Here is a 24,799-nt window from a genome sequence, read left to right on the forward strand (position 1 = left end):
CCATGAACTTTCTTCTTTCGTCTTCTTCTGTGTTCACTAGAAAATATTTATAGGCTCTGGCAGAACCTTTGCTGCCCAGCGCTTAACTAAAATTCCTTGGTTACCTGAAGCCTGCCCCTCAGGTTCAGCACAGCTAAATTAATTCCTTGTCCTTGTGTGACCTGGCTCAGTCTTTGGTCTCTATTCATAATCATGAAGTCGAGTCTTAACACAGACATGTGAAATTAGACTCTGTGATCATTTCTGAAGAAATATTTGGCTTTAGAAAATATTAATGCACTTGTTGGGTTTAGAAAGTTTTGGCAGTGCAGTGTGATCGAAACATAGGCAAAAGAAACCTGTGATATTTCCTGACTTGTGTTGGTTTTTGATAAGATAGTCCTTTATGTTTTCTGCAAGTGTTATATTCCTGCCCGACAAAGACAACGGCGTTAGGCTACAGAAGTAAATGACTGCATCATTTCTATCTGTCTGAATAATTAAAATCAATTTTGCAATTTTATACTATTGTTTTGAACATGTCTTAACCACACCAAGTATCACATCAGTCCTCTGCTTACATGTGGTTTAGCTGTTTTGAATTGGTTTAGCTGCTATCTTGTTTCATTTTGTCAAAACATATTAAATTTGAATCTATCTTCTAACAAAGCTCTCGTGGGATCTTAGAATTTTATGCCTCTTTCAATTTAAGGAGAACAAGCAACGTGAGTGTTATTTTTTTTTCAACAAAAGTGTGAATTCTAGTTTCTCCATGTGATAAGTCCCAAAATGATTGTGTGTGGAACAGCTAAATGGACCTCAAAGTGAGATTGTTTTTTAAAACTACAGTTGCACACATTCATTATCCTTTTTTCCACCTTAGCACAACAGCAGTAAGTTTCAAGAGGAAGAGGTAGATGAGAGGAAAGGAAGAGAAAAAAGTAGAAAGATCCTGAATAATCAATGCTGCATGACAGGACAGCCCTCCTCTCCAAGGACCTACCTGCCTCCGAACCATAACCTTCAATGAAAACACGTCTGCTAAGTCTTCATCATGGTGATATAATATGTCAAGGTTGAATAACATTACTCTTCTACGCTGTGTTGAGATTGTAAAGTTTCTATGGAGCCTGAGTGGCCCCGGCCCCTCTGGCTGAACGCCCGGTCGGCTCTTTAATACCATTTGGAGTCAGGTTAAGCAGTCTGGAGGAGCCGCTCATCTTCTCAATCAGCCAATGGAGCACATCGAGGCACTGTGTAATTCTGGGAAATGTGTGGAGTGGGCTAGTCTATACTTTGACTGACCTCTGTATATAATACTTGATGTAGCAGAATGGAGGTTCTGTACAGCCTGCACTTACTCCGAGGGTAAATCTGATAAGTGTTATAAAGTGTAGATTTAATAAACCTCTCAAGTGCAGTTGAAGTCATATCAGACAGTTATTGCTGTCAATGTGTAAAAAAGGTGGAAAAAGACAGCAATTATGTTGTTTATTGCAAACGGAAACATTTGACTCAGTACTCTGCTTAGAAGTGGTGCTCAGAGTGCTGAATGACCATGTTTGACTTACACAGGCAAGTGTTCAAAAACTGTACAAATAGGCCTAATAGACTCTGCTCCACCTATGACACGTTCAATGCACCGTAATACACACAGAGTTTGACACTGTAGGCCTCAACACTGCACTACACAGTTGTAATTATAATCTGGTTTAATTTCTGCTTAATTTTGATTACACAGCATATTTCGCGTAGTGTGTTGTTTTGTTTGAAACCTATGCAGTTTTAACCTTAAAGCAGAAAGCGGAATATTTGTGTTAATATAAGTCTTAAATAGTTATATCTTCCGACGGCAATCACTTACATAGAGTGTTTGGTCCGAAACACGGGTCTGTCAGTCACTCTGCTCTGCTGTAAGCCGAGGAGAAAACGTCTTGTATACTTCCTTGTATCCTACAAGCTTTATCCAATGAGGAGAGAGAACGGCATGAAGGGCTGTGTGTGCAGCCAAGGGATGCGCGTGAATGTGGTGATATAGGGATGAGGACCAATAGATCCATGACGAGGGCGGGGGCTGCTAACTAACGAAGTTAGCCAAAACGACCGGATCGCTTACTTCTGCTTTAACCCATATACATCTTTGATGTATTAGTGATTCGTGTTATCTTAAGAAATTGGTGATGACCGTCTTGTGTTCAGCAGGACTGACTGATACGCCTATAATAATGAAGCCATCTTATGTAGCCTATATTATTACTTATTTGTAAAATAAGGCTTTGTGCTGCCTACAACGGTAAAATTAAATGTCAAGACCTGTATCTATCTTTCGCTTACCATACAAGAATGAAAGCTGAAGAAAGTTCTTAACTTAAGAAACAGGAGTTTCATGGAGGCATCAGATGGGTCCCAGATTCATTCTGCAGTGTGACGAGTCCAAACAGTTACAGGAAGAACAAGGAGTCCTGCAACAGATGGCCTCGCCCCCACAGACCCCTGATCCCAACATCATGGAGTCAGTCTGGGATTACAGAAGAGACAGAAGTCACCAACACAGAGGGACAGAGGAACAGTGGTAAAGGTCTCCAAGATGCTCTTGGCAACTATAGGGTCTACAGTTGCCATCTTGAAGAAATCTGAGCATAAGTGTAGAACTGGGGTCACATCATATTCGATCCAGTTGTTTTCTGTCCACTAGATTCTGTGTGTACATGTTCGTTAATTGATGTAGGCCTATAAAATAGGCATAGCTTTATTTTGGAAAAAAATCCTAATTTTAATCTTAGCATAGAGCAGAAAATTAAAGTGCAGAGGAGTCGAGTGAGGGCTGTGTCAGAAAATTGAGGGCCAAGTAGGCAAAAGAACAAAATAATAACTGTAGGCAAGGCTTATATTCTATATTTTCCAAGGTTGGCTCATCAATAAATCAGGCATCGAACCCCAAAAGCTCCAGGTTACTGCATATCATTTATATTCAAATAAATCACTTGACTGCAAATGGTTCGACATTGTGTAACGGATCCTCCATTTTGGCACCCTGATCTGTACACTGACCGTCAATTTTGAATCTTTGTTTTTGTTTATAGTGGTGCTCATTTACCCGTTTAGCCCCTAACCCTAACTAATATCTAATTGGGCCAATTACATAACATTTTAGTAATCCACTGAGAAATCAAGACAGCCTATAGCTATATGAATTAGGCTAAGTTATGTAATTAAGAATAAGAAGTGAAAAGAATAAACTGGCCATGTGCTCTTTGCAAGAATCTGAAAGCCAAAAGAAAACTCAGAGTTGTCCCAGAATCAAGGTCCACTCACTGAGAAAAAAGTAGGCCTAATGCACTCACATGGCCTGATCTGCACACACACACACACACACACACACACACACACACACACACACACACACACACACACACACACACACACACACACACACACAATCTATAAAGGCTGAAACCAAAGTTTATTTTCATGAATAATGGGTCTGGCAAATATTTAGTTTGAAAATGAATTGATTCATGAAATATCAGAAAACAGCTGTTGACGACTCCAAAACCAGAGAAAAGCACGCCCACCCTTATTACCGGAGCAGGTAAGTAGCCTAGTATTGACCCGCTGGCTCGGCTGCAGCACCGCGGCTGCCGCGCTTTACACGTCGAACTCTGTCAGTCTGATGTGAACTCGCTTCCCATTGGCTCATGCAGTGACCGGCTCAGCCAATCAGACGCAGCGTTCTAACATGCAAAAAAAAAGCTGAAGTTGTTGTCCTATTTCCTCAACGGGCAACCTCCGACTCTGGTGAGTTATGGTGAATTAAATATACTTCTTTTGCATTAATGTTACTTTTTCGGCGCTAGATTGGACGGTGATGTGAATGTACGGAGGATTTCAACGGGGGGAGACAGCTAATGTTAACTTTTAGTCTGTCGCCGCCATTATACCACCGAAGAAGCGTATCCCGCCCTCCTTCTCGGTCTTTTCTTCTTCTTCTTCTCCTCCTTCTCCTCCTTGCTACCAGACAGTAAAGCCCCGTTGGCCGGCCGGGCTGGTAAACCGTGTTCAGTCGCTAGCCCACCTGTCTTCGACGCCTGCTACCGAGGAGCATCTTTAAACAGCTGTTTTATTAGCTCCCTCGCTAGCTCCGGAGCTAACTACCACGCCGCGGACTCGTTAGCTTTGCCCGAAAAATGGCTATCGTTGCTGCATGTTAGCAACGCCACACTGGGTAGAGATAATTCAGACGGCTAACTAACGAGCTGCTGCTAGTCGTTAGCCGCTAGCCACCCTGTCTCGGGTCAGACCCCGAGCTAAATGGCCACAGTGGTTTAAACGAGTTTGTTATTGGGTGACTAATAGACTGGTGCACTCGTGGGGCAACGTCGGGGTGACATTGCCCCTGCAGTAAACAGCCGAGTGCTGCTGCTGGTTTGCGTGAGGTCATCCCCCATTGTAGATGTCACAGATTAGCATTCATGGCGTTGAGGGAAATGTTGTGTGTACTGTGTGCTGCTGTCCACTAATAAATGCGTGGAGGGAGGGAGGGCAGGATGCAACTGCTGCCGCTTGCAAATAAAAGCGGGCAGGAGGGTCGCAGGCTGGATTAACGTCCTGTGGTCGAGGGCCTGGTGTGAAAACTTTGATCTGGTCCTCAGCTTGACCCCTGCTACATGCGACAGTGTCATTCATTTTTCAGACATGTATTTGAGGAAGTGAGTACTACAAAGTCGAGACTTGACCAACATTAGGATTTGAAACTCCAGGGCAGCTGATCGGAGTTAGTTTAATCAACTCTGACTTCTGTGAATGGAAAAATAAAACATCAATGGACCTCAGATACTACAACTCATCATGGCAACAGTTGAATAAAGAGCAGAGGCTCCGTTTGAATTCAGTGGAGCCAGAGAGAATATGACAGAATACGTGTGACAGAGTGCATTCATCTTCAATACATGGAGGCAGCAGCAGTGAAAGACCCTCAGGCTATGTCAACATTAAGCTGCCCAGATTCAAAAATGGTGTTTTCATGCTAAAACAACATGTATACACACACACCAGGCGTTTAAGCCTGTTTCAGCAATTGACTTGTATTTATATGAAAATGTCAAAAAGGATGATTGTCCTTTTACCGGGCATGGCATACTTTTTTACAGCATACTGTCTCAGTTTTCAGATTTTGTTTAAGAAAACAATAAAATACCGAGCTACTGCCACCATCTGTTTGTTCACTGATACAGCAGTGTTTCAACAAAGCTCTGTTTTCCCAGCACACATTAAAATGCCAAGTTGGCATTTTTAGATTTACACACTATGGAGACTGTTTTGGAAAAGCACAGTTTTCAAGGGAGAAAAAAAACTGCATATAGTCAGGATGTAGGGGTAATGCAGATGAGTTTATGAAGTTAGCTGCCTGAGTGTTAACATGGCCTCAGCTGGAGAGGAGAAAAGAATCAGAGTTAATACTATTGTGTTTTATTCTGCGTAGTCCCCTAGACCACATTATTGAATTTTCGTAATGATGATACATTTCTGGGATCCACCTGTTTGTTAGATAGTCTTTTAATTCAGCTTTAACCAATTGGGACAAAGTGTTTCTGGCAGGAGGATAAGAAGATACAGACTGCGCAGATACGACACAGGTTTATAGACTTTTGATGCAACCTTGTAGACTGGCTCAGTAAAAACCTAAAGATTATGGTGATTTTACAGCTGAAAAATAATTGAGGTTATATATTGACATTTTGATAACAATATTTCAACAGGTAGTAGATTTCAAAACATGAACTGAAATGGTGTTGACACCAAATTCACGAAGGTTGTGATGTCCGGTTTTTGTTTTAACTTTCAAAATAAAAGTTTAAATTAAATATCTAGTCATTTTTGAAGTTGCAGGTGGTGGTGTTGTGCATTTAATTTGTCTGATCTTTTGTCCATCTCAGTTAGGGGAGGCTAAATAAGTGTTGCTACGTATATTTAAAACTTTACTCAACATCTCCCATGAAAAGACTCAAAACAACAGAACAGAATTGGCTGCAAGGATTAGTCAGTTAATCGTTGACAGAAAACTGCTCTTCATTCATTTGTTAACTGAATAATCATTTTAGTCATTTTTAAGCAAAAATGGCAGTTGTTTTTCTGATATATGGTTTTCATGCTCCTCGTTGACATAAATTATAGTAAACTGTAAGAATGCATTCTGGTTCACCAGTGAGACAAATACTGGGTAAATATAGGGGCCATTTTCTGCTATTATTTGGTATTTCATAGACAAAGTGAATAATGAAAAAATGATTGCCAGATGAATCAATAATGAAAACTGAAATGCCGCCCCATTGAGCTCATGCATTTGCCAATACCAAACAATATGTTTAAAAATGCCCTGTCTTACAATGTTGAATAAAGTGACACGAGTGGTCCCCTGTGATCAATCCCTCCACCATGTCCTCACTCACGTTCACTGTCCCTCTGCTGTATATTCACTGAATAACAAGGTGCAGTAGATTCACCAAAGCCTAGAGTGACCAGCTGTTTTAAGATATTGTGTTTTTTGGAGAAAATCAAAAATCACTTCAAATAATTATATCATTATGAGCATCGTTAGGAGAGACACAGGCGGCTGGGCAATGAAAAGAAAGAGAGACAATTTAAACGTGGGTTGGTTGTTTTTCTTTTCATTTGACCTTTTAAAGGATTCCCTAACCCCCCCAAAAAATACACTACACAAATGTCACACTAATGTCGTTCAAGTGTGTTGAATATCTTTCAGTGTGATTCTTTTATTTGTAAGGGTATATGCTCTGACTGGTACCCAGTGAGTGAGGAGAATTGCAGATATTGTGTTTTTGATTGTAGTATACATTCAGCAGCAGCATGACCAAAAATGATAATTATTAGTCCAGGCTCAGCGCATGGTGAGTCATCTTGGCAACCCCAGAGTTAGCCTCCTGGCACTGGAGTCCAAGCTGTTGTCTTGATAATATATGCAGGCACTTCTTTTCATCAGGAGAGGGCAATGTTCACAACCTATCTTGAAGGCAGGATCGGCATCTGTATAAGGCTCACGTTGCCATATTACTTTGGTATTCAAAGCATGTTGAGTTTTGTGAACTATTTCACCTTTTATCTAAATCAGACTTGAAATGCTGCTTCTCTTATGAAATGTTTTTGATTTCTTATCCCCTCGCAGCGATGGAGGGTTCGTCAGTGTACATGTGCTTCCCCTGCTACCAAGAGTTCAATACCCTGGAAGAGGTGCTCCAGCACCAGTTGACGTGCACTGCTGAGGATGAACAGGCAGACACGTCGGGAGCCACCGCTGTCACTGTTCCAGTGCTACAGGCTCAGGTAAAGACTGGCACGGTCATCAGTATCTCCCTTCATCATTTGATTTGTACCTGGGTGTTTTCAGTGCAAAAATAGATCAATACAGTGATGGTGTGGCCTGGGCAGAGAAAAAACCAGCAGTGTGATCGAGCAAAAGCCTCTAAATCATGCTTATAGAATGACATTGAAATGACCAGTTAAAATTTAGTCATAAATTGACCATGCTCCGGTTCTCATCGTAGTAATGATGGCATTCATCAGAGCACTTATCAGAACATTAAGTTGTTTGTAATGATTTACTGACTCATTTCAAGACGCTGCTCTAGATTTATGTCTGATTTAGGTTTATGCTGATGTCATATTTTTAACCACAGAGTAACGAGTTAGGCTTTTGTAGTTCGATGGTGGTCGTTATTAGTTTTTTATGGTAATGTAATTGTTACTTGACTTGCACCTCTTTAATTTTTATTTAACGAGGCAAAAGACTAAAGAGATTTACAATAAAATGTCCTTTTGAAGAGAAAGCAGGCCACAAGGGCGGCATTAAAACATTGCTACAGCAGTTACAGGAATGATATAGCTAGTTGGTGAAGCAGCAGTCACGAGCTGTGAAAGAGGGCAGACGGCAAGATGGATAAACACACGAGACTTAAATGATCTAATATAACGTAAAAACGGCTCATTATTTATTTTAGTGTACAGTGCATGTGTGAATCGTCATATACCATTTGTCAGGTTGAATCCCCCTGTTTCAATTCACACTACAATACATGTTTGTACGTGTAGACTTCAAACGTTTTCTCTGATAAGTTGACAGTGGGTGTGTTTCAAGGCCGGCAGATTATTCAACCTGTTTTTTTTTTTTTTTAGCTTAAGTACTTAAGTGCCACCTGGACTTGCTTTCTTTCTAGCATAATGGCAAAATAACACATTAGCACGTTGTTTATCAGACTAATGAGTCACTTGTGAGGCAAACAGGTGGAACAGGCAAAAAGGTGCTAGTGCTGAAATTGGATTGATTATGGATTCTAGAGATCTGCTTGCTTTTTAACCTACGGTAACTTCTTATTTTACAATAGACAACACTGCATGGGTTTTATGTTTGATGGGCTGTGATGAACTGGCGCTTATATATCAGAGTTTCTAGTTGTCGTGCACAGGATTTGTTGAGTCGAAGCAGATGAGCCTGCTTAGTGAAGAGGTTGTTTTTGGTCACGTAATACAACACAATAGCAACATGGTTATGAGAAACACAAGTACTGCATTTTAATAAATCACAGTGCATTAAAACAGGCACGATGAAGAGTGGAGGAGAGGGACATGTGATAAAGGTCCCAGGCCACATTTACATGTTTTGCAGCGAGGCCAGCTGAATCACCAGAATGTTCCTCATGCTTCAGTAAAACTAAACAAAAAAAAAACATTGTCTTTTTGGGATAGGGTTATCCCCTTTGCTTCTTTGAAAGTCTGCTAGTTGTCATTTTTCTGCATATTCCCTCCGGGCAGTAAATGTATGCTTCTGTATGTTAATTCTGTTGTATTTTCATTGTTTGGCTTGTGCATTGGCGAAGCCTGTGCATTTTTACATAATGCATTGTGTTCAGTATTTGCTCTTTTAGTATTTGTCTCCTGTTTTGTATTTATATATCTGGCGTACATTTCATCAAAATGCTGAACTCTATTAATTCAGAGTTCCATGCCATCTGAATTGCAGAGTTTGAATGTTGTGTAAGAGGCCGATTTATTCTGTTTAACTTTGACATATTCAGCTGAGTCTTGGTGCGACTTGCGACTTTTTTTTCTTCTTTCTCGTGCCTCTCTCCTGACAGCTTCAGAAAGCCCCCCAGGGTTAAAAGCAGTCATTGGCCCTCGTTTAGCAGTAGGGCATGGCTGTCTGAGCTTGTGCCCAGACTTCCATCCTTACAGTCTTCAACACGCGTCCATAAAACACAGCAACACTCATGACAGACAGATTGCATCCCCAGTTGCCAGGGGGAAGAGAAGCATGAGGGATGCATCAGTCAGTGCCACCCTTTCTCCTGATGTATCGCTCATTGGCCTTCTCATAGATGAATCAGTTGGAGAAACACTATAAAACCTACATGCCTTATGGCCTCCTGGCCTCTGCTTTGCCATAAGATGGTTCATTGCAAGCCACCCCACTTCATTAGCGAGAGTATTATAATTTCAGTGACTGCATTATATGACATTGATAGAAAACAATGGCTGCTTATGTCTCAAATGGATACAGAGAGCTCTTTTAACACGTCTGTACTCATTTCTCAGATGAGTGATTGAATTCACTGAGTGTAATTCGCACTTCATTATTCCTCTGCGCCGGCGACAGCCCTGGCCGGAGGCATTATGTTTTTGGGCTGTCTGTCTGCCCTATTCTCCCGAATGCAATACTTCAGCTTCACCTTTCGGATTCTTTTTTTCAAATGTGGTACAAATGTTCATTTGGACTCAAAGATGAACTGATTAGATTTTGGTGGCCAAAGGTCGAAAGTCATTGTGGCCTCACAAAAGACGTGTTTAGCCATAACTCAAGAACTGATGCGCTAGTGATGACAGAATTTCACACACGTCTGGGACTGTTGGACTGAAATGATGAAGTGATGACATTTTATATCCTGAAGGTCAAAGCACGACTGTGACATCACAACATTCTGCAATAACCAATACTTAACGCCATATATGCTGAATACATTTGTATGTATCTGGACGGACACGGATTTAAACTGCGACTTGACTGATTGGTCATGACTGGAGTCCTACAACCCCGAGGCAGTGTCTGCTGTGTCTGAGTGAGAAGGTCAAACAGTAAAGGAAAATGTTACAGAGATGTCATTGTCTCCTCAATACCGTCCACTAAACAAGTCAAACTTTACCTTTTTTAGAGATCGGGTTCATCAGGAGTACACCTGCTCTGACTTCATACATTCACCCCTTCATGTCCTTTTCTGACCAAAGTCTGACTGGGCTACTATCTGCAAACTTCCTTATCGGTACTGTTCACTAAAGATATGCACATCACATACACAATAGAATCATTAGAGGCTTCAAGTAGTATTATTATGGTAGTAGGATGCCTGCCTGAAAACTAAAGCTCTCAGTAAAAAAAGTGTGCATGTCAAAAAACATTTCATTAGGACCAAATCTCTAACCATGTTCATTTGTACAAAAAAAGGTGTGTCTAGTGGGCACTGGGCAGTGCAGACAAAGCACCAACACCAATTAACATTTGTACAGTGTGAAAAGGGTTCTTCTTAAAGTAGATCTGCTCATTAGAAGAATTGCAAGTTAACATTGTCTTGATATATATGAAGATCTGCACTTTCATAACTAAAACCCGTTTTATATGAAACCCCACTTGGCTGGGTTCAGTTGTTTTGGTGAGTCAGTGTTTGTGAATGACATGGCTGTTATGAACAGAAGACAGACACTTGTTCTTTCTACTAATACTTCTTTCTGGTATTATTTTCTCTTTTATTTTTTAATAATGTGCAACCTTATCTCCAGTGCAGTGCCAGAGATGGACTGATAGACTGCTTTTGTTTGTCAGGTTTTTTTTGTGCTGTATCCGGGAAGCATGCCAGTTTTGTAACTCCCAAGAACTGTGGAGGAAAATTTTTACAGAAATAAATATTGTTTGGTCTTTTGACTTGGTGTAAAGTTGCAAGAACATTTATAGATTCCTGTGCATGTGTACAAATAACGCTTAAGTATAGTCCAATCGTGTCCTTTGTTGACTAGATTGTACACAAGGCTGTTGATGACGAGTTCTCCACTGTGTTGGGCTGTAGTAGCGGATGAAAAGCTTTCTTTACATTCCTGGCCATAAATCTAATTGTTGACTAATGCTGACATAGTACACCATTAGAGGCCATACTTTAGAACTAACAATGTTATTTCTGTTCACTCGTTATAAAAAAAAATATGCCCAGCATTGCTAGAAGGCTGTCACTAAAGAAAATAACTGTAAAGCAACTTGTTCTTCATCTGTGAGGAGCAAATCACTAACTGATGCCTTTACTGATCATTTTGTTCTATAGATAAAATGAACTAATCAAGCAAACCACTTCAGATTTACTTCAATTTAAAGTGGTAGCATAGATGCAAGAAGACGGCATTTTAGTTTATTCACACTTGGGAAGCACAACAAATAATGCTTGACAGACCATTAGCTAAACCTTTAATTTCGCAAATGCCTACAGGATAAGAATTTAAGAAAACAGCTTTAGCTTTAAAATAAATTGCGAAACTAAAAATAAAGCAAGCTGCAAGTAATTATTGACGTGTTGGACTGTTTTGAGTGAGGCAGTTTCAGACGTCTTTAACCTTGGCCCGTGATGTTTTGTTTTTATCATCTGAATGGACAGGAGGAGCTAATGTAAAACCCTGTGGAGCGACCCAGTCAACCTTTGATAGCTATCACCCAGGCCGAGGCCTTATCTTGGTGGTCTGGAGCTCTCAGAGGAGCCTTGGCTCTAAACACATGCTGCACTAATTGACCTCAGTATCCCAACACTGAATTCTCATTCCTCATCTGCCAAGACAGAATAAAATTAAAGGAAAAACACTGCAGGTTGAATTGGCCAGAGATGGCCCTTTGATTAGTTTTACACAGTCGTTTTGTTTGTACACAGAAATAAAAGAACATGTGAAGTGTTGAAGATGATCTGTGATTTTTCTCTCCTTGCTTGTCTTTGCAGCAAAAGGTGATAAATATAGCAAGGACAGTTACAGTCCCACAGATAGAAGTCCAAGCAGGACACTCTGTGCAATTTGAAAAGACTATACTCAAACAGGCTGCAGATAGCGCAAAGGCGCCATCGGACCAGCCCAGGATCCTCTACCAGTGCGGGGACTGTGATGAACTTTTCAAGAGCCTGGACCTTTGGCAGCAGCACCGTAAAGAAGAGTCATGTCAGCAGTCTGCCTCCGGGAGCAAGTCAAACCCTGATTCACAACCTGAGGCAGACACGTCCGTAGCTCAGAGCCCCACTTCAACTTTAAATCCAGATGAGTCTTTTCCCTCAACGAGTGAAATAAGCAAAAGCCTTAAGCCAGAACCGGTGGAGACACTTGTAGAAGAAGAGAGGGAGCAGGTTACCGAGACCCCTGCAGCTCAGAGCTCTGATCCTCCTGTGTCTGAAGCGGCCTCTTCCACCCCTGATCCGGAGGATTCGCCTCCCAGGAGACGAGGGGCAAACAAAAAGCCCAAGCCTGAACCGGTGCTCCTGTGCGTGGACTGCGGCTCGTGCTTCGGCCTGGTGTCTGAACTAGTGGCCCACCGCAAGACCCAGCACGGCTTCGAGGAGGCTCTGCACCGCTGCTCCGTGTGCGGGGAGAGCTTTCTAAACACCACGCTTTTTCTTTACCACCGCAAGCAACACAGACAGCAAGGCGAGGAAAGGATAGTGGTGTTTTCTGAAGCCACACAGACAGAGGGAGTTTGCGCTCAGAGCAACGGGACTGGCAAGCAGGAGCAGGACGCCACTCCCTGCTCCGCGTCTACCTTCACGCAGCCCGAGGTGTTTCTGTGCACCCAGTGCGGGCAGAGCTTCAGCACCGACGGAGGCCTGGCTGCCCATCGTAAGCAGAAACACGGCTTGAAGGAGCCACTGCACAGCTGTTCCCATTGCGGCGTTAGTTTCATGAACACCACCCAGTACCTGTACCATCGCCGGGAGCACCGCCTCACATCGGGGACAGAGGAGAAGGAGGAAGCTGAAAGTGGCGGCGAAGCAGCCACCACTGAACCTCACAGCTCAAAGCGACTGCTCTCCCCTTCCGCCAGCGATTCGGGTTCACCCCTACCTAAGAGAGGAAGACCCTCCTTCAGGATCGTGAGTGGAGGTAATGCACTTAAAGGTAAGTGAATTAATGGTCTTTAAAAAAAAAGAAAGAAAGAGCCATTTATCGCCGGGTGTTTTAGCATTAATGGACTGTTTTGTTGTCATCGTCAGGAAACAAGGGTTCAGGCACCAAAGAGGAAATGGAGGGCAGCACTGCAGCGGATTCAGAGAACACCAACCATCCGCCGCCTGTTAAGCTCCTGCAGGACTGGGCCCGCACACCGTTACCCCATGTTTGCCCTTACTGTGGCAAAACCTTCACCCGTCGCGTCTTCCTCCGCACCCATGTGTACAGCCACACCGGAGAGAAGCTCTTCACGTGCAAGGTGCCAATCAAAATCGAATCAAAATGTGTCCTTTCTCCAGTCTGGGGGATAATATGCTTTGATGTAAATGTCTTTTATGTCGCGTAGTTGACATTGACGAGATGATGTAATGCTTTGAAGGGGAGGCAGACGCAATTTGAACCTCCAACCTCATTATATTTGACAGATTTTCCAGCGTGTCTGCACAGTGGAAATTGATTTAAAAAATTGTAATTTGATCACATTTAGTTATATTTCATTCATTACCTTGCAGGAGTTGTTTAAAACTGTTGTTACTTTATCTAAGACATTAATCTTGATTATTGTTGTTGTAGGTGTGCCCGAAGTCCTTCACTAACTCCCAGAGCCTGCTGCGCCACAGCATGAACCACACAGGCAGCAAGCCCTTCAGCTGCGATGCTTGTGGCAAAAACTTCTCCCAGGCCTCCACCCTGAAGAGACACAAGCGCATTCACAACGCGGCAAAGCCTCAACGCAAGCGTGGACGGAAACCGGTACACTTGCCTACTATTGTTTACTTGGGATATATCGTCTGTGATAGTCAACATGAAATGAAATGATTAAAGAGTCACCTGGATGTCAGTAGTCAGTTTGTTAGTAGGTGTCACACTTTGGACATGGTAGATATATATATATATATATATATATATATATATATATACATATTATGAAATAGAAACACTGGAATTCATCATTTCCAAATGAAGAGGAAGGGTATTTTTTCGTGGATAACCTGCACAGATTTCCCTTTTTCCTTGACCTTGAATTCTGTGTCTTCTATGCAGGTGTGTGGTTTGGACAGTGAAGGAGCTCCCCTCGCGTGTCCTCAATGCCCCTCACGGTTCAACACGGAGGATCAGCTTAACCACCACAAGTAATAACACTTTAACATTTGTTTTTAGCATCTTTTCTTTGTAGGAGTGTAGGTAGAAATGACAAAAACACATCAGACGAATCTCAACATGTAAAATCAACCCAGACATTACGTAAAGCAGAAGTAAGCGGAATGTTTGTGTTAATACAAGTCTTAAATAGTTATATCTTCCGACAGCAATCAGTGTTTGGTCCGAAACACGGGTCTGTCAGTCGCTCTGCTGTAAGCTGAGGAGAAAACTTTCCTTGTATCCTACAACCTTTATCCAATGAGGAGAGAGAACGGCATAAAGGGGCGGTCCTCTCTGTGTGTGCAGCCAAGGGATGCGCTTACTTCTGCTTTAAAACTCTTGGTTCCAAACAGGATTTAGATAACCCACCTCTGCTACGAGCTGTAGTAGCCGAGCCGTGTCCGACTACTGAGCGAGATCTTAAACTCATGTAGCCGACACACTTACTGAGATGTCTGGGTGCCCTTGAGCCTCGACCACATGATTGGCAGACGGAGGCCCAGTAAATTAAGATAACGATAACTCAGGATGGAGCATGGTCCTGCCCCAACCTGGTTATGTGTATTTTATTGGTTTTCCTAAATTGGATATGAAATACAACATAGTAAGCTAAAAGCATTGGCTTCAGGCTACCGTTTTGAAGTTGTATGCTTTTACCTGCAGGACAGTGATCAGGAACAAGGTTATATTGTTCATTTACTTGCACTACACTAGTGCTGGTCTTGAAACGGACAAAAAAACAACCAGTGGCCTGTTGTGTGGAAGCAAGGTTTTGGTCAATTTCTGCTGTTCTATATCTGGGCCCCAAAGCTATCAGTATTATGGCTTATCAGTGACTCTGTTGATTATATTTTTAATGAGTTGTTTGGTCTTAAAAATGCCATAAAATGGAGGGAAGTGCACATCTTAGGATGCCACCAGACAAGTCCAAAACCCAAGGATAATTAATTTTGACAGAATAATGTCAACTCAAGGTCTGGAGCTTTCAGTGGTGTGTCCCAGTCCTTGTGAGCAGATGTTTACTTATTTATTGCTTATTTGCCGGAGCAGACCTTGAGTTTGGATTGTTTTCTTCATTTCCAAGGTCAAGAATGAATTTCCAGGGTAAAGATATTCAGTTTCCAGTTGGAGAGCATCTTTTTCATCATCGTTAGAAAAGCTGGAACAAGTCCATAATGAGCTGATGGTTTGGCTCTAGTCAGAGTAATTCCCCTGTATTACTTTATTGTACAGTGTAAACTTACCCACCTACTAATACTGTAGCCTACAGCATCTGCACTACTTGTTAAAGAACATCTGGCTGGAAAGAGAAGTGACCCTGACTGAAATTTTAATTCTCCCATCCACCTCAGGGTCAGCCCTCCTTGAAATATTGATTTCTATTGTCTATTTAACAGGGAATAGTTACAGCCTGAACTCTTGTTCAGACCTTGAGAGGTCCTTGCGCATCACCTCTGGCCTTCTGCTTTACTTTAAGTGATGTGTGTAGTTGAATACTTCAGCCATAATAATACAAGTTGGAGTACATACATAATACATACTCTTGTATGTATGTAATATTTAGTGGATCAGATTTTTAATAACTTCAACATCATTCCTGTTTGCTCTAATTATGACAAGCTGCCCAAAGAGCCAGTGTGTGTGTGTGTGTGTGTGTGTGTTTATTTCCCCCCATGCTGTGAAAGCAGGCCTGATGCAGCATTAGGTGAATACATCCTAACACTTCTCTCCTCCCCTAAGGCTATATCCAGCGTAACGTTATGCAATGGATAAATATAGTCTTTCATGTCCTCACTCTGACTCCTCCCAGTTTACTGCTGTTCTTTTATCTCCACCCTTTATACACTCAGCTAATACCCCTTATTTAACCTGAAGCACAGCTAAGCACATACTTGCTGGCAATCCTCCCACAAGTCACATATAGGGCAGCAGCATGAAACTAAAACATGACTTTTTCCACCTTTTATTAAGGTTTATTATACGTCTATGAATTTAGGGGGGCTCTTTTTTAGTCTGAAATGTGTATTGGGTTGCATAAATATTCTATTCCACTAAACACATGTGGTCACTGCACATAGTACTTCTGAGGCGCATGTTTCTGCCCTGAACATATTTGTGTTAAAAATATTTTGAGTTTGAGACTTGTCTTGTTGTCTATCAGCGGTGGTAACAGTGTATGGTTGACTTGTCTTACTTTGTTGTGTTTGTGTTCTTACTTGAATATGTTCTTCTTCCTTGTTTAAACAGACTGCTTCACACCAGCCACCCATTTCCTTGCCCAGAATGTGGAGAGGCCTTCACGCGCAGGAAAGACCTCGACATGCACTCACTCACTCATCAAGGTGAGGACTCAGGTCAGAAAACTGCATGTCTCTTACTGAACAAACCTCTGGACGGGGGGCGTTCATTTTTTTGTCATTTAATGTTTTGTTATCTGTCATTCTATGCCACATGTCCTAGGACCTTGTCACCAGTTCATGTCTTTTGAATGTTTCCATGCATGACCAAGTGTGAGTGTGTTTAAGAGGATCACAGATCACAAGCATGTGCACTTTGTTGTAATGGAAATGAATCAGATATGATGCTCTTATCAGCACAACATTCAACAAATTACTATTGATTAATGCAAAGTTGGCGATAAATGTTTCCATTAAGTTGCCTGGGTGGCCTGTCTTGTTTATTTACAAACATACATCCATGTTGTGTATGCATTGTTCCTCCAATGCATTAGGTCAATGACTTTCCATTGATCTGGAGGGTGGAGGTAAATGAATTAGGTCAACATGTTGACACTTCATCTTAATCAGGAAGCCGTTGGCACGGCAACCTCATTAGTAAAGCCTGAATAGTCTGTGTGCATCAGGGGTCAGAGGTACGAGGCTCCTCTGAGAGAGATGATTGGAGAGATTGATCCATTGATCAGTCCAGGGCCATAGGCTGAGATTGTTGTTATTAAAGGTTTAATTAGAGGGTCCCAGTGGGGAGGGGAGTGGGTCGCTCCCACTGGGATAGACGGTACAGATGGTTAGCAGATTGCAAGATGTTGGCGTGACGACCCGTGGACGTACTGATGAACCATCAGTGTCAGCATTTTCCCAGCCAGGTTTTCAAGATCAACCCAAGTGAGAGTGGGGTTTTCTTCGCCAAAATAAAACCAGGCCACCAGCTGATCAGACCCAGAACGATGAATGAGCTGCTTAGGTCTTTGACAGAAAATTAATGTGCAACAGTTTTTAGAATCAGTGAATCAATTAAATCAATTTTCAGGCAAAAAGTCACAAATTCTGCTGGTTCTGAGTTCTCAGTTGCGAGGATGTGCTGTGTTTCTCAGTTTTATGCCACTGGAGGATTTAATATTTTTAGGTTTTGGCACAGAAAACGATGCAACATGAGCTCATCTTGTCACAGTCCAAATGATTAATCATTTATTGAGAGGGTGACCGGCTGAATCAATTTAATACTGAAAATGACTCTTTGTTGTGAATAATTATTCTATAAACCAGAGAAAATTTGTTTGACTATTTGTCTTTCAATAGACTCTTCAATTAATCAACTGCAGCACACATTTTGAGCTGTAATGCTTTTAGGAAGAGGGTGTGTTGCCAATAGCAACAATGATGGCATCGTTCCTTTAAAGTACCCTGTGGACTGACTGTGACAGCGTGACCATGAACCGACATAAGCAACACCTGCACCCTCAAACAAGAGCATTAATTTATTTATGTTTTTTGTGAAAAAGAATCATTGTCTTTTCCACATCTTAACATGTTGTGTACATTTTGAAGCTGAAGTCTCCCCGTTTGTTCATATTATGAGCACTCGTCGAGGGCAATTAAAATCTAATGATGTTTGTTTACACTTGAAAACTGGCTGCCTTTTACTTTTGGGCACTGCTGCCCATCACCAGCCATTTCTGTGTGCACCAGCTGTCACTGCACCACTATTGGAATAACAGCCAGTAATCAACAAGCTCAAATCAGCCATCAGATATTAGCCTGGCACAGTCAGCAGCTATTTGATGTATTAGGACAGAATATGATCACCTGTCTAACACGTTGACACTGCTCCGTCACAGACCGGCAGCCGGCGTCGTGCCCTCACTGTTCATCGCAGTTTGTGAACCAGTCGGTGCTGGAAATCCACCTGCAGCGTTGTCCCACCACTGACGAGGAGAAGAACACCGGACGTGGACGGGGTCAAGGCCGGGGACGCTGCACTGGACAGGTTGGAAGCACAAACACTCTGTGAATGTCTTTGGGATTGATAAGGAAAACAGAGTGAGAGATTGCTCATCTTAAGTGACGGATGTGTTTTTAACGAGAATGACTTGACAAGTACTTACAATTTTATGTGATGTTTTTATGTATTTCTTTTCACTTTTGTAAAATGATTTTTGGCATTGTGCCTTTATTGGGTAGCTGACATTCTAGACCACCTGAAAACATAGGGACAGAGAGAAGCGGGTGACATCTAACAAAGGTCTCCAGGCCTCATTTAAGTGTGACGCTGTGTTTGCGTCACATTTGGACCAGACACCGACCTTTTCTCTTCTCATTAATACCCCGTCCCATTTTCAGCTCCTTATTTCATAGTTTGTCCGACTGCCATCTCACTTTCTTTTGTGTCGGTCATCCTCCCTCAGATTGAGTGTGACCTATGTGGCCACCGTTGCATGACCCAGGAGGGCCTCGACCTCCATCGGTTGTCCCACACGGGCCAGACGCCTCTCAAATGCCCGGTGAGGCCTTGCCGCCGCCGATTTACCTCCAACAGCGCCCTGGAGGAGCATGTGCTGGCGCATTTCCAGGGAACACTCAGCAAGTCCAAATCCCGACCCCGCTTCAGATGCGAGATTTGCCAGAAGGATTTCGCCTATAATTCCACCTTCGCTGTTCACATGAGGACACATACTGATGAAAGGCCCTTTGAGGTAAGAAGCAGGATGCTGGGTGTGTGTGTGTGTGTGTGTGTGCGCGCATAAAGAGGGGAATCTTTCTGACCGTCTAAATCATATTTTGTCGTTTTACACGAGGCTTTCAGACACTTAAACATCTGTATTTCAAATTGAAATCCAGCACAGTCTCGCCCGCCACCATGACACCCGTTCATAGCTGTGGCCATCTCCCTGGTTTCAGACCACGGCCATTTGTGCAGTGTGTGTCCTGCGGGTGTTTCCTCCCTCCCTGTGTACCTGTGATTAATGGCAGGGCTGAGTTAGGGCCTGTCAGCTCCCCTCTGTGCCTGTTACTATTCTGGGACTCTCTCCCTCTCCCCCTGCTTCTCTGGTGACGAGGCAGGACATCAACTATAGACCCACCCAAGCCCATCACAGCACATCGGACTGTAGAAATTGATTTCATGTTTGTTGCTTTGAGCCGTATCTCTCACACATGTGAAAGACTGAGGGTGAAGGAACGTCGGTCACAAACACAGAGCCGGTTATAGGGATGAATTTTAACTCAAAACAAATACACTATAGTACACTACTGTTTCAGTCTGGGTGTCTCCAGTGGGAGTAAAAAAAAAGCACAACAAAGGCACTCTGTTTTAGTGCTATTAGTTTAATTAAATATGTAGTTATAGTTCATTGTCTGCACTCAGGTGGGAGCAGTCAGAAAACAATGATATGGTATAAGGAAACGTACAACCATGGAATTTACTTTATCAAGAAATTGTGTAGGTCTCACTGGAGACATTTTTCTTTTTGTCCACCAGTAATTGTTAAAATTGGATGGCTTTCTTTGTATTTTATGACAGTACACTGGCTTTGTACTGCCAGTCACACATAAAAAATACATTAATCTCTCTTAAATTGTAGTGGAGATCATCTATATATATATAAATTCATATAAATTCTGATGCTCTAGAGACGGTATTAATTATGTGAAAATCTTCTGGGAATTAATTGACAAACACTTGTCGTTTCTGTTACTTTCTATCTGTCTTATTCCGCCTGTCTTCTCTCACACCCTCTTCTCTCTGCTCCTCCACTATCCGAAGTGCTGCATCTGCAGAAAAGTATAAAGAGAGGTCTCAGAAAATATTAATTGCAGTCGAGTTTGTGCGCTGACACTGCTGTGAACATAACTGTACTTTTCTGCCACCCTCTTACCTTCCCTATATTTTGTGAACTTCCCCTTCCCCACACTTCCCCATTTCCCCCCACCCCTCCACCAGTGCACCACATGTGGCAAGCGTTTCCGCCAGCTGCCCCACCTGCAGGACCACGAGCGCATCCACAGCGGCCTGCGGCCTTTCTGCTGCTGGATTTGCGGTAAGAGCTTCAGCGTGGCTGCCCGTCTCACGGAGCACGCCCGCACCCACAGCGGCGAAAAGCCCTACCCCTGCCCCCAGTGCCCCGCCGCCTTCCGCTCTCGTTCCAACCTGGACAAACACTTCCGGCTACACGGAGACCTGCCTTTGGAAACCGCTGAGCAGGTGGCACAAGCGGCCGAGGCCGCCCAGGTCCAGAAGGTCCTGGAGGGGGCCAAAGTACTGTCTTCTCTGGCCACCACAGGAGACATTGACGCTGGCACAGTGCAGACCATATACGTACTGCAGGGGGGCGAAGGAGGCACAGAGACGGTCATGATCCCATCCGATCAGCTCAGTGGCATGGAGGGAGCCTCACAGGTCGTCATCCTGCCCTCCTCTGTCCTGGGAGCTCAGGGCATTACTGTTCCCACTATCTCAATGGATGGAAACGAAATCACCATGGTGGAGACGGGCCAGTCACCGCAGCATACCATCGAGTTCATTGTGGAGGAGACTGTGTGATTAGATTATCGTGTGAAGGACAACATGATGATAGACAACATGTGAATGATTCATTGATAATATAGATTGTTGTTGGAGTGAGAATTTGATAACTGAAGGATTCACAATATAAATTTTCTGTTAATAGTTTGATAGGTTTTCAAGCCAGTTTAAACAAAAGTCCCATCCTGTGAATAAATACTGTTTTACCACTTCCTGAGCTGAAAATGATTTTAATATCATAGTTGAAACTGTATAAAATCTAGTGAGCTAAAGGTTGATGGACAGAGGAAATGCTCAGAACAGGAGAATGTACCCTAAACTAGTCTTTCAAACTGATTAAAAAAAAGGTTGTAAAACTGGCCCTCCATTCTATATAGATGTGCATTTACAGCGTTTATTTATTAGCGGGAGACTAAGGGTGGCCCATGAAATGTCTTCTGCTTTCTTTATAATAAAACGCTTCAGCTTTCACATCCGCAAGCGTCCATCATTTTATAAGGTGGATGACATGAGGGCATTGCCCCCATCCCATCAGATGAGATGGACTTTATAGGTCCTGCTGTAAATTGCCACTTGTGCCTTTTGACAAACAATATGAGGTCGTCTGCTGAGAAATATACAGACCCATCGAGCAGCAGTCGGTGTACAGCCTCTCAAACCGCTTTGTTTCTGTGTCTCATACACACTAATGTTAGTGGAAGGCAAAATGAAGAGGAATTGTGTGTATAGATCAACCCTAATGCTTCAATAATTTGTAGGACATAATGTTATTGATTGATTTTGTGCTGTAATTAAATACAGTAATGGGAACGGTGAGATTTATGATGATTTAGCTGAAGTACAGAATTATGCAGTGGCAAGTAGTGTAATGAAATTATCCAGCACTTGCTGTATAGTTATCAAAAATAATGATCCTATTTGTGTCTGAATGGGAAGAGGCATAATATGATATAAGTTTTGCCAGCGCTGCAGTGGCCCATTATAGTCTTCTAAAACGCAGTTTATGGCTGTCTCCCACCCAGTGATTGCTGACAGGGGTTTTGAAACCACACACACACACACACACAGGCACTCAGTCTTAGTTTGTTTTCATGTCATGGAGGGAGAAATGCTGATGATTGTGCAGAGAACTGAAATGGGAAAAATGGCAGCATTTTCTGCAGAGTGAGAAGCATATCAGGAAATAGAGGGCTCCCGAGGAGCAAAAAGAAGCCAGTGCCAAGAATTTAGCTGCTCTTCATTGCTTTTCTGAGAGTCAACGGGCAACCAGTCAATAAATACATGTTTTTTTTCCTTCCAAGCAAATCTTGAGAGCTGATATTGTGGTGAAGTGCCGTTTATCATACCTGCCGCCCCAGCACTGAACCCACAAACACACACAACAAACACACAGATGTGTAATGAAATTGTAGATGGCCGCGATGAAATCATGAGACTTGTATGCTCCAGGGACGCCGTCTGACTGGAGCATAATGGTCTTTTTGCTGTACAGACGGCAGTATATTTCTGTCTGTCTTCATTCCTCAGCTCAGGCTCTTTGTTCTGTGTTTTTGACAACCAAAGAAAAACAGATTCTCCCATTGTAATGTACAGTCTTTAAACATGATTTTAATATATACTTGCACTAGAAGTGAGATTTTAATGTCATTTTGACGGCCCTAATAAGCTTGATCGTCTTGATTGTCAAACGGCGAATGTACAGCTTGGAGTTGTCCAGTCCGACTAAAAATGCTTCTGCATCTGTAAATGCATCTCTAGGGTAGACAATGTAATTGTTACTGAAAGACAAATACAGTTGATTCCAGATGTGTTTATTTAAAGGGATAGTTCAACATTTTGGCAAATTGGCCCATTGCCATAATCCCTATAGTCATAGCAGTAGGTTTGTTACCTTTATTTGTCTGTGCAAGCTATTTTTAGAACGGCGGAGCAGAGCCGCGAGTTGCTCAGAGTAATGCTACGGAGGCTTATGGGATTTCTTAGTTTCCCTCATCAAACTCATCAAATACACAATCCAACAACTCCAAAGCGCTCACATGGACAAGTTGTGACCTGCACATTCACCAAAGGGCCAATTTGCCAAAATGTTGAACTATCCCTTTAAAGGGGAACATACAGAAATGGCAATGCAATCACACCTTCAACAAGTAATGTAACCACTGGGACTGCTGTGTTAATAATATGTAAAAACGAACAAACAAAACATTTACATGAAATGTCAGTTCTTACATTCAGAAGGTGCCTGATGAAAAATAATGAAACAGAATAGACCAGACAAACAAAGCTGACTGATCCTTTGTCAAAACTTAAATTGAATCATTAATACATGACCTTACACCTTATTACACAAAATAGTCTGTTTCTCAATGCTACAATAAAGTGTTAAAACGGTGGCTTATTTAGTGATTACAACAATAACCAAAAATTAGAAATTTCCAAGGGGTACCACTGGAAAAAAAAACTGAATGGCTCATTTATTTTGCACCTTATTGATGAAAAATGCACACAAGCCAATATAAAATAAATGATTTACAATCATGCATGTGCAAGCTGAGATGAATATAAACCACTGTATGCGTGCATGTGCAATAGTTTTTGCAATTATGTATTTAAATTATTCATGAATTTGTAGGCTTGAGAAGCAGGCAGTGAAAAGAAGGTTTTATCTTTTAATACAAGGAAATGAAATGGACAATTATGCAGATACATGATCGGGGCCAATATAAGCATATGATTTACGAATCCTTGCTACAAATGAAAAAATGGAACAACAAGCACACACAGTAGGTGCTCTTACCCTGGGCATCCCTTTGATTCTCACCTCTTTTTATATCATAAACACTAAAAATACCCAAGTGACCCTCAGGAGAAAATGTGCATATTCAGCTCTCACAGCAGTAAACTCGCTGACATCACAGTGTCCCGTGCAGGTGGAGGACACCAGGAGTTCTGTTTTTGGCTTACACCTCCAGGTAAGAAGAGTCACACACCATCTATGATGTGGATACACGGGTTTAGAGCAATTACAGGTTGCTTTGAATTTTAAGATAAGATCATTTTTTGTGGCTTGTAACATAATAAGTAAGTATTTTTCTTTAGGATGCTTTTCTATTAGCTTATGTTTCTACATTTCAAATATCCATGTGGGAAGTATTTTATGATTAATTGTTTTCAGCCATTTCGACCATTTGTCCATTAGTTTATCAATTTTGATGTTATGCATCCATTACTTTTAGCTACACTCAACCTCAACGATTTTAAACCATTTCAACAATTCCAAGTCCATTGCTTAGCTTTTTTTTAAACATTTATTCATTACTTGTAGTTAATTATTTTAAATTGTTGCACTCCAACTGGATTTCCATTATCTTTAACTATTTCAGCCATTTATCCATTTATTTTAGCTTACAACTCCGACTATTAATCCTTTACCTAGAGCCGTTTCAACCATTCATCTATTACTTATTTCAATGTTAAAGCTCCATCACTAATTAAACCTATTACCCATTACTTTGAGCCATTTCACCCATTTAAATGCTATCCTTTAAGTATTTCATTCAAGTATCCAATATTTTAGTTAACTGCTTTAACTTCTCTAGGCTCAGCTAGTCATTGCTCACTCTCAACCACCCAGTGTGTTAAAGCTGGCTGTGTATTTTCATATGGTCAT

At 42.0% G+C, this 24,799-nt stretch overlaps 1 protein-coding gene across 3 annotated transcripts; it reads left to right on the forward strand.

Moving 5' to 3' along the window:
• Positions 1–3,653: 3,653 nt before the first annotated feature.
• On the forward strand, positions 3,654–21,600 carry znf574 (zinc finger protein 574). 3 transcript variants are annotated; one of them, XM_085801665.1, is made up of 10 exons: positions 3,654–3,777; positions 7,163–7,320; positions 12,015–13,176; positions 13,272–13,486; positions 13,801–13,980; positions 14,272–14,360; positions 16,618–16,724; positions 18,446–18,594; positions 19,013–19,300; positions 20,548–21,600. In XM_085801665.1, exons 2-10 carry the CDS (start codon positions 7,165–7,167, stop codon positions 21,145–21,147), a joined length of 2,946 nt encoding a protein of 981 aa, XP_085657791.1. In that variant the 5' UTR covers positions 3,654–3,777; positions 7,163–7,164; the 3' UTR covers positions 21,148–21,600. The 3 variants fall into 3 exon arrangements, with proteins under 3 accessions (XP_085657791.1, XP_085657792.1, XP_085657793.1); XM_085801666.1 differs by having other exon boundaries at positions 16,618–16,712; XM_085801667.1 differs by having other exon boundaries at positions 12,015–13,161.
• The last annotated feature ends 3,199 nt before the right edge of the window (positions 21,601–24,799 follow it).

Source organism: Trachurus japonicus, chromosome 16 (assembly GCF_045865225.1).
Source record: "Trachurus japonicus isolate A0001 chromosome 16, Traja_1.0".
Classification (NCBI taxonomy): Eukaryota; Metazoa; Chordata; class Actinopteri; order Carangiformes; family Carangidae; genus Trachurus; species Trachurus japonicus.